General features: G+C 41.7%; 1 protein-coding gene across 1 annotated transcript; it reads right to left on the reverse strand.

Annotated features, from left to right (window-relative positions):
- Window positions 1-7,424: 7,424 nt before the first annotated feature.
- Window positions 7,425-13,190, reverse strand: LOC140280308 (sodium-dependent phosphate transport protein 2A-like). Its single transcript, XM_072375606.1, has 12 exons — window positions 13,088-13,190; window positions 12,867-13,010; window positions 12,635-12,746; window positions 12,359-12,554; window positions 11,662-11,757; window positions 11,469-11,479; window positions 11,083-11,297; window positions 10,782-10,898; window positions 9,956-10,080; window positions 9,648-9,760; window positions 9,257-9,540; window positions 7,425-7,696 (listed from the first exon to the last, which is right to left on the reverse strand). The coding sequence occupies exons 1-12, from the start codon at window positions 13,188-13,190 to the stop codon at window positions 7,425-7,427; spliced, it is 1,788 nt and encodes a 595-aa protein (XP_072231707.1).

Genomic DNA, 13,190 nt, shown 5'->3' on the forward strand with positions numbered 1-13,190 from the left:
TGCTCTTTGCCTTGAGTGACGAAAATCAAGGAAGCAGCCACAGGGTGTGCTGTCACTCACAGTTTGCCAGGAAACTACGTAGTTATATCTATAAGTTCAAGTTACAAAGAAACTTACTGTGCATCTTTCCTTTAGCTGTGCTGGGGTAATGAACTGAAATAATATCATTATCTTCAGATAACAATTTAATTAGGTCATCTGGAGATAACGCTTGTTTTTTAGTGATGTTATCTTGAGAAAACAAAGGACGGATTTCTTGAAAATGGCATGTATTCACTTCGCAAAAAAACAATTTGTTCTCTTCAGAACAGAATAATTAATCTGTGATTTTGAGATACATGCATCAGAATAAATAATTTCAAGCATAACTGCTTTCAGTGTCCTTACGTATTAACCATTCCTCTCTGAACTTAGTAACAATGGCTATGTTTACAAGGACAGCAATATTCTGGTATCAACTGGGTTAATATCTTATTCTGAGGGACACTGCTGTGTGAACATCATATCCTGATTACCTTAAGCAGACTGAGGTCATATTCGTAGCAATAATCACAAAAAGCTGTGTTGGGTATGTCAGCTTATGTGCATTAGGTAAACATGCAAACAATTTGATTGCAACATTACATCCTACTGGAGTTTTCATTGCATCTTGCAGCACATGACTGCTTTAATTTGTTGGTTTAGGTATCAGAGTTGCCAGGTCTGCATATTATGAACTACTTTGGCCTTGTTAATTATGGCATATGTTGTTGGGTTTTTTTAGCTTGTTTTGAGGGGTATTAATGAAATTAAGACTGGATGGGCATAAACATTGTCATTAATTGTCTTGATTGGTTGTAACTGTGCATAAAGCTTAGTTCAGACTACAAGATGTTCAGCATCTTCAGATCATTTTAAAGTTCACTTCACATGACCCGTTTCTCCTGGGTTCAGGAGTTTTGGAGTCCTTGTTTGTTCACACTACATGGCATATCTGCTGCAACTAGGCTTTCCAGGCCTGATAAACCTTGTGAGGGTTCACCAATGCTTTTGTTTCTGTTGAACTTCACTGTTCCTTAGTTTTTAACTTACTTTTTTTTTTTGCTGCGGTATACAACATTTGGAATCACTGAATTTGGTAGAGCCAACCCTTTAGCACATACTGGAACTCTCCATTTATTGAAAACTATGTCATCGTTGGGTGCATTCTGATCGCTCAATAGTTCCCTGTAACAATGAGCTGTTTTTTCTGTGTCAAACAGTTTTATAAAATCTATGTTCAGTCTTCATTTTATTTTGGAAAGCCAGGTTCTATCAGTAGTTTAAGACTTAAAACTATTCTCAGTAGAACAGGGTACATACACATTATGAAGTTTTACCCTGTAGTTATGCAGAGCAATGAAAACTGAAAAACAAATGCAGATGCATGCACATGACTGAGGTGTGACTTTACACTTAAAGGTGGGAGTTTCCTTTTCAGCATAAACAAAATTCAGGTGGTGTGGTATCATCTTAAAAGTAACAAACTTGCACTAAATGTATAAGTGTCCTTAAATTTTCTGTACTGCGAGAGATCAACTTTGGTCGCTTTACAAATGGAAAGCAGTTTTAGTGCTGCTTGAGGGACACCAAACTCTTGGTCTGTTTGCATGTGTGTCTGTAAGTAGAGATATGGAAAGAAAATACTTCCTGTCTCTTGGTGTGTAGCTCGCCATTCTATTTAAGAACATTAGTGATTTTATTGGAAACAGTATGTACCCGTGTTCAAAGGTAATGGCACGGTAAAGGACATCTAAAAACCACAACTTTTTGCCTTTCTCTGTACCTGCTTCCACCACAGAAAATAACACTTACCAGACGTAGTTTCAATTCAGCATTATGTTATAGCAGAATGGCAACAAATATCTTTATGGTATGCATGATACTGGGTTGAGCATGCCAACATAATTTAACAATTGCTACAATTGATTCTGCATTAAAAAATGAGAGACAGTCACAACATAGCATCAAGAAAGGGTATTTTCTACTAAGCTGTGCAGGAAAGCAGGACATCTTTTTCAGGCACTTTGTAAGATGTTAGTGCGAATACTTAAGTTCCAAACTAAAAAAAAAAAATAAAAAAAAAATAGCTTGTTAAAGCTTGCATTTTCATGGAAATTAACATTTTCAGCTGTGAAGTGATTGAAAAGTTAAGTTAACTCAAAACAACAATGCTCAATTTTTTAAGTAGTTTAATTTTAAGGTATGAAGCTATTGGTGACATTAAAACTTGCCTATGAGCAAGCTAAGCTTACGTTTTTGGGTAGCAGTAAAGTTTCAAATTTGATCAATTTGAAATTTAAAACATTTTATTCAGTCCACATCAAGGACAGAGTCATAAAGATGGATCCAACTCTTTGTGAGGGGGTGCTTGAAAATTTGTAGAGGTTTTAGTTCTGGTTGAATTGACTGACGTTTTATACACATACATTTTTTATATATAAATATATGCGTGTGGTTTAAAGACCTTTATAGTATATCTGCATACAGCTATTGTTAACATCTTGCTCATAATAGTTGTCAGACTTGTTGCAGCTCTGTGAGAATGTTATACAGTGGTTTATGTGGGTTTCAATTCTTTTAACACCATTTAGTCTTATCACGCTAAATGAGGATGTGACTCTATCTCTTCCAGACTCAACCTGCTCACTGAACCTCCACCGTGAGTTTTACTTGTCTTAAAGAGTTACCATGATCTAAGAATACTGCTCAGACAGCTCTAGAATGGAATAGAAAGGAATAAGATAGAGTAGAATAATAATTCAAAGCAACATTATATTGTTCCAATGTTATTAGGGAAAAAAAATACCAAAGGAAAGAAAAAAACTAAAGCCAAGCAACAATAACAAATTAAATGCACTGGACATGATTCTGCATTTCATCTCAAAGTGACAATCACTGTATGATTTTATTGAAGTGGACACGAATAACCTATGCATCAGTCTTTTTTGCAGCAGAGCTGAGGAAGCATTTGACTGAATACACTCCATTGTTTTATCAGTTTTTTATGAAGAGGATCTGGAGTTTGTGCAACATTATTCCCTCCATTGTCAGCTCTCATGACTCCAGAACAGTCCCCAGCTCACAGCCAGACATCATTAGTTAGTTCTTAAACAGCTGCCAAACCAGCAACGGTGCTAACCACCACACCACCATGCAGCCTCTGGCTGCCACTTTCCACTGGTCTTGTAGAAGAGATGGAAACTCCAGCTGCAAACAAGTTTCCTCAAAAAATAAATTCTGTTCTCAAGAGTGAAATTTTTCTCTGTTATGAATCAAGAAAGCTAACATCAGATATTAAAATTGCAATCGTTACAGAGTGTTATTACTTTGTATGTTTCTTTAATGATTTCAAGTTTTAGTTGGTGCAGAGCATATAAAGTTTGTAATTGTTGAATGGTTTACAGGCATTATTATTCAAACGCTTCCTACACTCATTCATGCTGATCTACTACTGGTGTATATTTAACTTCACAAACAAACTTTAAATATTTCTGTCAGACAAAAACCTCAGATAGCCTACTGCATATTATACACAAACAGCATGTCTGGATTTTCTCACGGATAGCGGAGCCATCAATATTAAGCCATGTATGAGTTTTTTGTCACTATTTCAACAGTAGTGACTGTAATATAACTCATAAGACGAAGGTATGACTCATTTGTTTGTTATCCATTTGTGGTGAGTCATTTGATGTAACGTTAGTTTCGGAAAAATATTGCATGTCCGTATATTCCTTTGTTAGCATTAGCCGAGCTAATATTAGCGCTTAGCGCTAATTGGCACTTTTTCACTCTATTTTTGTAACTATATTTTCGATTCCCTAAGCCTGATAACACTTCTGGAAACGTTGCTTTAAACTTGTTTCCCATGGCTTGAACTGCTGCTACATGCAGACAATGTGCCAGTACAGACAACGGTTGGTTGTTAGGCCCACATATCAGAATTAATTATTAAACAATTAATCTTGTAATTAATTCTCGCCATATTTAATAACGACTTTAATCTCGTAATTCATTCTCGCCATATTTAATAACAACTTTAATCCTGTAATTAATTCACGATTAATTCACTGATTACTTACAGTGGGACTGAGACCGCATTGTGGCAAGCTTTCTGACAGGTCACCAGGTGCTCACCTCCCGGGTGTCCTGTGCTAGCTACGTTCACTCGAGCTCGGCTAGGTGCTAACATTAGCTTGTTAGCCACCGGAGCGTAGTTCCGAGTAGCGGCGGACTATTCTCCATAGTTAGGCTCACACCGGCTTTATACCCCCATTTAAAAAAAATAAATAATTCAAACTAGGCTCACCCCTAGTACCACATTTCTTCCCCAGTTGGCATGTCTGTCCCCGCAGCTCCCGTCACAGGAGCCGAGCAGAATGAAGAGAAGGGCTCTCCCCGCCGTTGCGCCACATGATGTGGGGCAACAACTGTCCCCCCGGGTATCACCAAACACTCATTTTCTGGTTCCCATGCTTACAAAAATAAATCTGGCAACCCCGCAGACAGGCCAAGAGCTGAGGGCGGGCTGTCCCACACAAAAACATCAAACATCGGACAGCCAAGGGAGGGAGATTCATACCTCCTCCCGGCCTCCGTAGGACGCCATCGCCCATCTGGAGAGAGGGCCCCTGGCTGTTCAGACGGAGAAATGGCACGCATGCACATTGAATGCATGGGTCATGTTGTCTGTCTGCCGGCGATACAGGCTTCAGTTTGCTACAAAACCACTGAGATTCTACAGTGTTTTGATGTCAGTAGCAGAGGGGGAAGATGCACGGGTGTTACAGAACGAAATTGATTCTCTTTTACTCAAAAGAGGAATCTGAGTGGTCCCGATCGAAGAGAGTCGACAGGGATTTTACTCCCATTACTTCCTCATTCCAAAGAAAGGGGGATGACTGCATCCCATTCTGGATCTGTGTGTGTAAAACAGTCATCTGAGGAAATACACGTTCAAGAAATTTCTGAGGTTTGCTCACTGGGGCACGGCATACGAATACCGAGTGCTCCCGTTTGTTCTCTCGCTGGCTCCACGGGTTTTCAGCAAATGTGTGGAAGCAGTACTGTCTCCGTTAAGGAGCAGAGGTATCAGAATATTTTTGTACTTAGACGATTATCTGATATGCTCTCATTCACGGGAGCAGGCGCTCAGGAATGTGGAGACAGTGACGTCTCATATCAGTGGTCTGTGTTTCAGAAAAAACTGGACCAATAGCCGAGTGCTGCCCGCACAATGCATCTCCTATCTGGGTCTCAATATAGACTCCCTCAAATATTGTGCCATGCTATCGGAGGAGAGGCTACAGTCGTTCAATCAGAGTCTGGCCCGGTTTCAACCGAGGACAGCGGTGCAGTTCAGACTGTGTCTACGGCTGTTGAGTCTGATGGCGTTGGTCATTTCATTAGTGAGGCTGGGCCTCCTGCTGATGACGGATGTGCAGACGTGGGTTGCATCGTTAAGACTGTGTCCCTGTCGTCACCTCTCTCACTCGGTAAAAGTTTCTGAAGAGTGCACGGCAGCTCTCCACCGGTGGAGAAATCTGCCGATTTTCTTACAAGGTGTCAGCCTGGGGACGGTGGCGTCAAGGGTTGTCATATCAACAGACGCGTCCATGTCAGGTTGCGGAGCGACATTCCAGGGCAGAGCAGTGAATGGCGTCTGGTCAGCGGAGCTGGCTCAGGCGCATATAAACTATCTCGAGTTGATGGCAGTGTTTCTGGCCATAAGACACTTTCTCCCTCATCTGAGGGAGCAGCATGTGCTGGTGAAATCCGACAACTCCACGGTAGTGGCATATGTGAACCGTCAGGAAGGCACCCGCGCTCCACGGCTTCACTTGCTGGCAAGAAAAATTATTTTGTGGAGCGTCGCTCGGGTCGCACGTAGCGGGAGTGCTGCACAGGGGCCCAGATCTCATGTCAAGAGGAAACCCTCTGTTCGGGGAATGGAAACTCCATCCCCAGGACGCCTCCCTGGGGAGGTGTTCCTGGCACGTCCCACTGGGAGGAGACCCCGGGGAAGACCCAGGACACGTTGGAGAGACTATGTCTCTCGGCTGGCCTGGGAACGCCTCGGGGTCCCCCCGGAAGAGCTGGAGGAAGTGGCTGGGGACAGGGACATCTGGGTTTCTCTGTTGAAGCTGCTGCCCCCGCAACCCGACCCTCGGATAAGCGGCAGATGATGGATGGATGGAATCTTATCTCCCCCACACTGACCAGACTGAGAGATCAGGGCTTGTCGCTGGTTTTGATAGCCCCACGGTGGCCGTCCAAACACTGGATAGCCAAAACCTTGGCCCCTGCCACTGTGCAGGGACCTCTTGTGTCAGGCCAGGGGGAAGATTTGCCACCTCAATCCAGAGCAGGTAGCTCTCTGGGCCTGGCCTGTGAGAGGTTAAATTTGGGCTCTGTGGGACTGCCTCTGAACGTGATCGACATTATTCAGTGTGCGAGGGCTTCATCCACTCGCTCATTGTACAGTTGTAAGTGGCGAGTGTTTGAGGAGTGGTGTGAGGCCAGACGTATTGTTTAATTACTCAGTGAGAGACATTCTATGTTTTCTCCAACACTTGCTGGAAAAGGGTAAAGCCATAAGCCTTTTCCACAATCAAGATGTGTCTGGCTGCCATTTCAGTATGCCACATAGGCTTGGGGGATAGGCCGGCAGGCCAGCATCCGTTGGATGTACGGAGTGCGCCGGAAACTTCCAGTTTCCAGGCCTATGGTGCCATTATGGGATTTGGCTGTTGTTAGATGCTCTTTCACAACACCCACTTGAACCTTTGGAGGGGGTGGGTCTGAAGTTCAAGCAAGTGATGCTTGTAGTTTGCTCTGGGCTTGTCTAAGGTGTGTTTACGGCCTAACCTGAAGTTTATACCTGAAGTGGTGGAATCTGCTTACAGATGCCCCACAGTGGAATTGAAGGCTTTTCACCCTCCGCCGTTTGGGTCAGCGGAGGAGAGCAGATTGAACACTCTGTGCCCTGTGCGTACATTACATGTGTATGTGAACAGAACAGCCAGCTTCCGGGGAACCGATCAGCTGTTTGTGTCTTGGGTCACACCCCACAAAGGGAAGCCTCTGTCCGGACAGAGACTGCCATGGTGGATTGTGGAGGCTATAGTGCTAGCTTACAGGTGCAGGGGGTTGCCAGTTTAGATTCAGCCCATGGTTGTATGGCGAACTTGTGTGCCGCACTTGCGTTGTGTTTTTTAAAGGCTGCTGTTGCGCGTTTCCAGTTCTTATATCCATTAGAAAAGGCCAGCTTTGAATGGAACTGGTGCCCACCACTACTCAAAAAATGTCAGCAGGCAAAGCAGAAAGTTGCCTCCTTCTCAACCGAATATATGTAGTGCCAAACTAGGCAGCATTGAAAGATATCTGCTGGTTACCATACAATTTTAAGAGTAAATTTTCCTGATGGGGCGATACAGTCCATCTCCGGGTCGTTGGCTATTGTCAATGGTAGCATTAGCATCATGGCCAGAGTCCGTGCTCCTTTCCTTGTCCTCTTCCTCCTCCTGCTGCTCCATCTCCTCTTCTTTTTGCTCATTTTCGTCCGGCCGAGCCTGACACATGGAAGATGCGGGACCGGAGTGGTCCTCTTTCCCTGCAGGTGTCAAAGGTGTGTCCATAGTTTTATCCAACACTCCTGCCGCCACCATCTGTTGTTCTGTCCGACGTTTAAAAACAAATTTATCCATGATAAAGTTTGACCTGAGCTTAATAATGTGACTGTAAACCAACCAAATGTCTCTGTGACGAGCATACAAAATGCGCACTCCAATGAGTGATGTATGTCATGTGAGTGACAGTTGTCATCGCAGCTGCCTGAATGCTGTTACCACGTGGAGGCGATGTTGGACTCTGCACTTTTCTTGGTTTTATGGTAGGGCTAACGGTAGAGCTAACACAGTTCTTGGTGGGGCTATGGCCCACCAAGCCCTACCCTGGCGCCACCTATGGTGATTAGTGATTGAGTGCAGCTGAGTGGAGAAACACAGGTGACGTGAGTGAAGCTGATGGAAGGGCAGAAGAAAACGAGGCAAAGAAAACACACAGAACATGACAGGCATGACATCCTTGCTGTTCATTAGCTCCTTTTTCTCACCTTTGTTAATTCTCGTCAGCTGCTATCAAATCACTCTCCCCACAGTATATAGTCTCCTTGGAGTGTTATAGTCCTTGTTAGATGTTCACTGTTACAACGTCTTGTTCATCATCTAGTTTCATATATATAGTTTCCAGTTCCAATTAGTCATCAATTCACATTTGTCAGGATTTTTGTTTTTGTTTCCTCCTGTTTTAATTTTATGTATTTTCGGCTCGGTTTGGTTTCAGTATCAAATCTAGTTCACCTTCAATCTCCTATTGTCATCTGATCATTCTGCTAGTCTGCATTTTGGGTCTTTCTACAACACTCTTAACATAATGGCTTTTATTTCAAATGGAGGGGGATAGGTCTGCATGCAGTAAAGGGTCACAGGCCAGTATATAAACTTTCAGCCTTTAAACATGACGCTACACTACTTGGCACCTGGAGGTTAGTGTATATGGAAGTTGTAATAAAATATGAGAATTTATATTTATTTATTAGTTTATAAAGCATATACACAGCAGCATCAATCATTTCTGAGTATCTTTAATGTACAGTCACACTGTTCTGCTGTCTTGTTATGAGTGTTGGGGTTTTACATTGCTCATAGCTGTAGGGTTAAAAAAAAAAAAATCAGTTTCCTGAGTGAAAACACTTAACAGAAGTTGACATTCATACAAGCTTTGACACAATGTGGTTTTACCTGTGTGTGACACAAAAGTGATACTACAAGTGAGTGCTATGAAATTGAATGCACTTATTGTTAAAGTTTGTGTCTTGTTCTTTGGAATGATGCATGTTGTTGCCTGGAGACATGTTGCTTGTACTGTTGCCAGTCTTATTTCCCTCATGATACTGTAAATCACAACATCCAAGATTGTCCCATTCTCTTTTTGTCCAACTCTCATCAGTCTCTTGGTTTTCCCCATTCTGCTTCCATTTTCCTTTCACTCTTCTCTCAGGGTTGACAGTAATCCTCTCTATTGATGTTACTGGTCTGTTATTTTTCTTGAAACTCCAATCTAACGGCCAATCAGCAGGAAGAGGATGTTAGTGAGCAGATATAAAGAGGTGGTAAGTCGGTTAAAAACTATCTGTAAGAGAATGTCAAAGCGGGTTGGTAGCAGAAATACTTGCCTCTAATTTGTCTGCACCACAGGGTCATCCTGGTGATGAGGTCATCCAGGGGCTGCAATGAGGTCATCCAAACAGGAAGAAAATCCCAATTCTGTAGTCTAACAGGCAAACAATCAGGCCTGTGTACTTGGAGGATTTTTACTGTTGCAAAAGATACAGTCACTATAATGACTGCTATGCCAATCCCAGTCATTATCTTCCAACCAGCCATGGAAATGGCAAACACCAAGGATGGGAACAGCAGAAAGCAGAGTAGGAGATACAGGACAGCAAACCAGCGGTACCTGTGTAAGTGTGCATAGTATTTGTTTGTCATTCCTTCTCAGTAATTGTTTTTCTGTTTCCCTTGAAATCAGATGCCATCAATAGACACAGCAACGACCTATCATACCTGGCAGTTTGCTTGCCAAGGGCACAGGCCATTCGTATGGGTAAGCGGGTGGCTGGTACAGGATACCACATCAAGATACCAAGGAGGTTAAAGAAAAAGTGACCTAAAGCAACCTGAAAAAAAATGTAGTCTTGAAGGTGAGACAAAAATAAACTCAAGAGAACAAAGAAAGAAAAGAGAAAGTAAGTTTGTCCGTTTTTTTCTCTGTTTTGGGCAGTGGGGCAGTTAGGGAATGTGTGGTTTAAATAAATGCCCTTGCAAAGATGGAGATGCACATAAGGTGGTTTTAGGTGCCTGCGATTGCATACCTGTGTAGCAGCAGCTAGCTTATCACCAGGACTTGCCAAAGCTGCCAGTAGAGCTGTAGTAGTGGTTCCAAGGTTGGACCCCAGGGTTAAAGGGTAGGCTCTTTCAAGATTGATTACACCAATCCCTGTTGGGCCACAGCATGATAAATAATCCTTCATAAAAAAAATATCAGCTAATAATCACAAAAATTACACAAAACACATCAACTACCCTGTCATTTGTTTGTTTATAGATTGACAACAAAAAATGACAAAAACATTTTTTTAAGACAACATAGGAAAAAAAACAAACGTGTAAAAATTGAGCAAGTCTGCAAACTACCACCACTGTACATCAGTAGGAGGCCTACAGGTTAGATCAAGTCGAGCTTTAAATACTCTGTATAATTCAGAAAGACAAAATTAAGTTTTTTGGGATGGGCGTAGAAAAATGATTAATGATCATTTTTAAAATCAGACTTCACAGTGAATTTAAATATGCTCTACTCCTATTACTTCTGATGATTGTCCACTCGAAAATGAGGCTGAGAAAAACCTAATTTAAAAAAAATCCTGGCATGTGGTGTCTGTCTTCCTTCCCTAGATGGTTACAGCATTATTTCATGCTTTTTACACAGCTGGTCAATGTAACTTTGTTGGTCCTGACAAGGAACAGTCATGGATGGCTGATGATTCAGTTTGCAGCAATCCCAAAAGTACATGTGTATAAATTCAAAACTACAAATACATTTAGCAAATGCAAACAACCACAAACTTCAATGAAATTCAGACAAATATAAAATAAAATGGAATAGATTCAATTCGATTGTGTTTTTGAGTGTGTTACCTATGAGCGGCGTTATGGCAGACGTGAAGACAGAACTACTTTGAACCAAAAAGGTCATGCCAGCCCCTACTAATAAAGCCAGATAACCTGCTAGCCAGGTAAAAGGATAGGGAAAGTCTAAAGGAGACAGGAAAACACATTATGGGGGAAAAGGATGTCATAATATACAAACTGTACACAATTTTCATTCCCATTAGACTTGTAGAACTTAAAGGTTTTCCCATAAATTGTCGTTGATAAGAAATATTTCTAAAAACTAAAATTCATTTTTAAATTTGGATCAAAGTTTCATCTATTTTACCTGTGTTAACAACATTGTTAATAACACTCGCCACCTGGCCCCTAAGCAGGGAGTTGAGTAGTTTAACCAGCAGTATCAGACAGCTGCACAGGACCAACAGAGAGCAAGTCAGGAGGATCAGACCTATGGCCAAGTCTGATAAAGAGCAGTCCACAAAGAGGTGCCTACCTGAGCACAGAGAGATGTGATTTGAAAAAGTGTAGAGAAGAAGGTTGCTATAGTATGAAATTGAATGACCAGAATGTGAAGAAAAGTCTTAGAACAGCTGAGAAAAGTTCAATCTCGCTAACCAGTGTTTCTTTTGCAGTGCAAGTTTGTGCTTGATTGACAAGTTAAATGATTCAAGCACACAAGTATTTAGAAACAGTGAGAGTGGAGTCACAGACAGCTTATGAATCTAAATTCACAGAGAAATTGAAAAACTGACAAAATTACATACATTTTTCTGTTTGTTCAGAAAGGTTGTGCGTTTCCCAAGATGTTTCATTGTCCTGTTAACAATGATAAACAGACTGCAGACCAGTGCAAAGAGATGAAGTTACAATGCATCAATCTGACAAAGACGTGAAGTACAAGTACCTTGACAGTTTTGGTTTGACACCACTGCTTTACCAGACTCTTGTTTCTCATGCTCTGGCCTCCTGTAGCAATGGCTGTAATGACTGAGCGATCCAGCTACACAGAGACAGTCATGACATTACGCTGTGTTGTAGTGCTACAAATTTAATTCAGGGATTTTATCTGAGCTCTTCATAAAAGAGTTTGCTTGTCATGGCCTCTTTAACTATGTCCAGAGGGCACGATTTTTGAAAAAAAACACGAAAATTCCCCTAAAAGGGCTCAATTTTTTTTTGATAGATATAAATTTTCACATTCATGATGCTCTGAGACTACAGAAAGTTGTAACCAAAATAAGTTTTGTCCAAAGGGAACTTGAACTCTACTGCTCCTGAACTGCTTCTTTACCAATTTTTAAAGCTTAACTGACAATGTTACTGCTACAGTTAATCTGTCATAGAATGATTATACAAAACTCATTGAAAAGGTAACTTTAAGATGTAGAGAAATTATGCAAAATCTGCTTAATGAATGTTTTCATTATGGACCTTTTCACTCTTTTTCTTTTCTTGGCTATGATGTGTGAACTCCATATGGTTGCGAGAACTTACACGTTTGTTATGTAGCTACTATTGAGGGGCTACATCATTAGTTATTACTAAACTGATTTTTTTTCTCCCCCAACTCTTAACTGTAAGTAGTTTCTCTGACCCACTACCTGGATTATTAATGAAGTCAATGGCTCAGTGAGGACTTTCAGAAGTTCAGGTGCATCTCCCCCATCACTGAGCTGTAATGTGTCGACTGCAGCCTGTGACAGTCGTCTCAACAACCCACTCAAAGCTTCCAGAGGGAGAAGCACCAAGACAGACAACCAGTTAAAACAGTCATGGACTGTCGCACCAGCAAAGGCCCTGGAATAACCACAATTTCAGATTTTGTTAGAAAAATATGCTTATAAACATATACACAACACATACTGACACAGCCCTACCTTTCAAACTGCTCTCTCTCACCAGCCTGCATCAAGGCAACAATGGTATTAGTGACTGATGTTCCAATGTTAGAGCCCATGATAATAGGAATGGCTGACTTTACATCCAGTACTGTGCAGAAAGACACAAGTCGATAAGAATTTCTGGTGCCCTATTCACCAGAGTTTTGTCTTAAAAGGCAGCGTTTTGTTGTTAATCAAGTATATTGTTGTGTTAATTCTAATAACTCACAACCAGAGGACACAAGGCTGACTATAACGGAGGTAGCGGTGGAAGAGCTCTGGACTAACACTGTCACCAGTATCCCCACAACAAGCCCAGCCACTGGGTTAGACAGGATGGCATTTTCCTGGAAGATATCCCCAGCTACCCTGCCTGGAAAGGGGAACAAAGAGCGACAGACAGGTGGATCAGCTTTAAAAAATAAATTAGTTAATGAGGTGTGTACTTACCTCCAGCTAGTTGAAAACCAGAGCTTAAAATGTCAAGGGAGCACACAAAGAGGTAAAGGAGAAGAAAAAGGAATGGGATTTTTAAGAGAGTAGATGCAGCCAT

The sequence above is a fragment of the Leuresthes tenuis genome, unplaced genomic scaffold (genome assembly GCF_036924035.1).
Source record: "Leuresthes tenuis unplaced genomic scaffold, fLeuTen1.0.hap1 SCAF_21, whole genome shotgun sequence".
In the NCBI taxonomy this organism is placed as follows: domain Eukaryota; kingdom Metazoa; phylum Chordata; class Actinopteri; order Atheriniformes; family Atherinopsidae; genus Leuresthes; species Leuresthes tenuis.

Excerpts from the sequence above, each read along its gene's own strand:
- LOC140280308 (XM_072375606.1), bottom strand. The coding sequence starts at position 13,190 with ATGGCTGCATCTACTCTCTTAAAAATCCCATTCCTTTTTCTTCTCCTT. Across the intron at positions 11,758-12,358 it reads TGACTTCATTAATAATCCAG|CTGGATCGCTCAGTCATTAC; the intron begins GTAGTGGGTCAG and ends GTCTCTGTGTAG. Across the intron at positions 9,761-9,955 it reads AGCTAGCTGCTGCTACACAG|GTTGCTTTAGGTCACTTTTT; the intron begins GTATGCAATCGC and ends ATTTTTTTTCAG.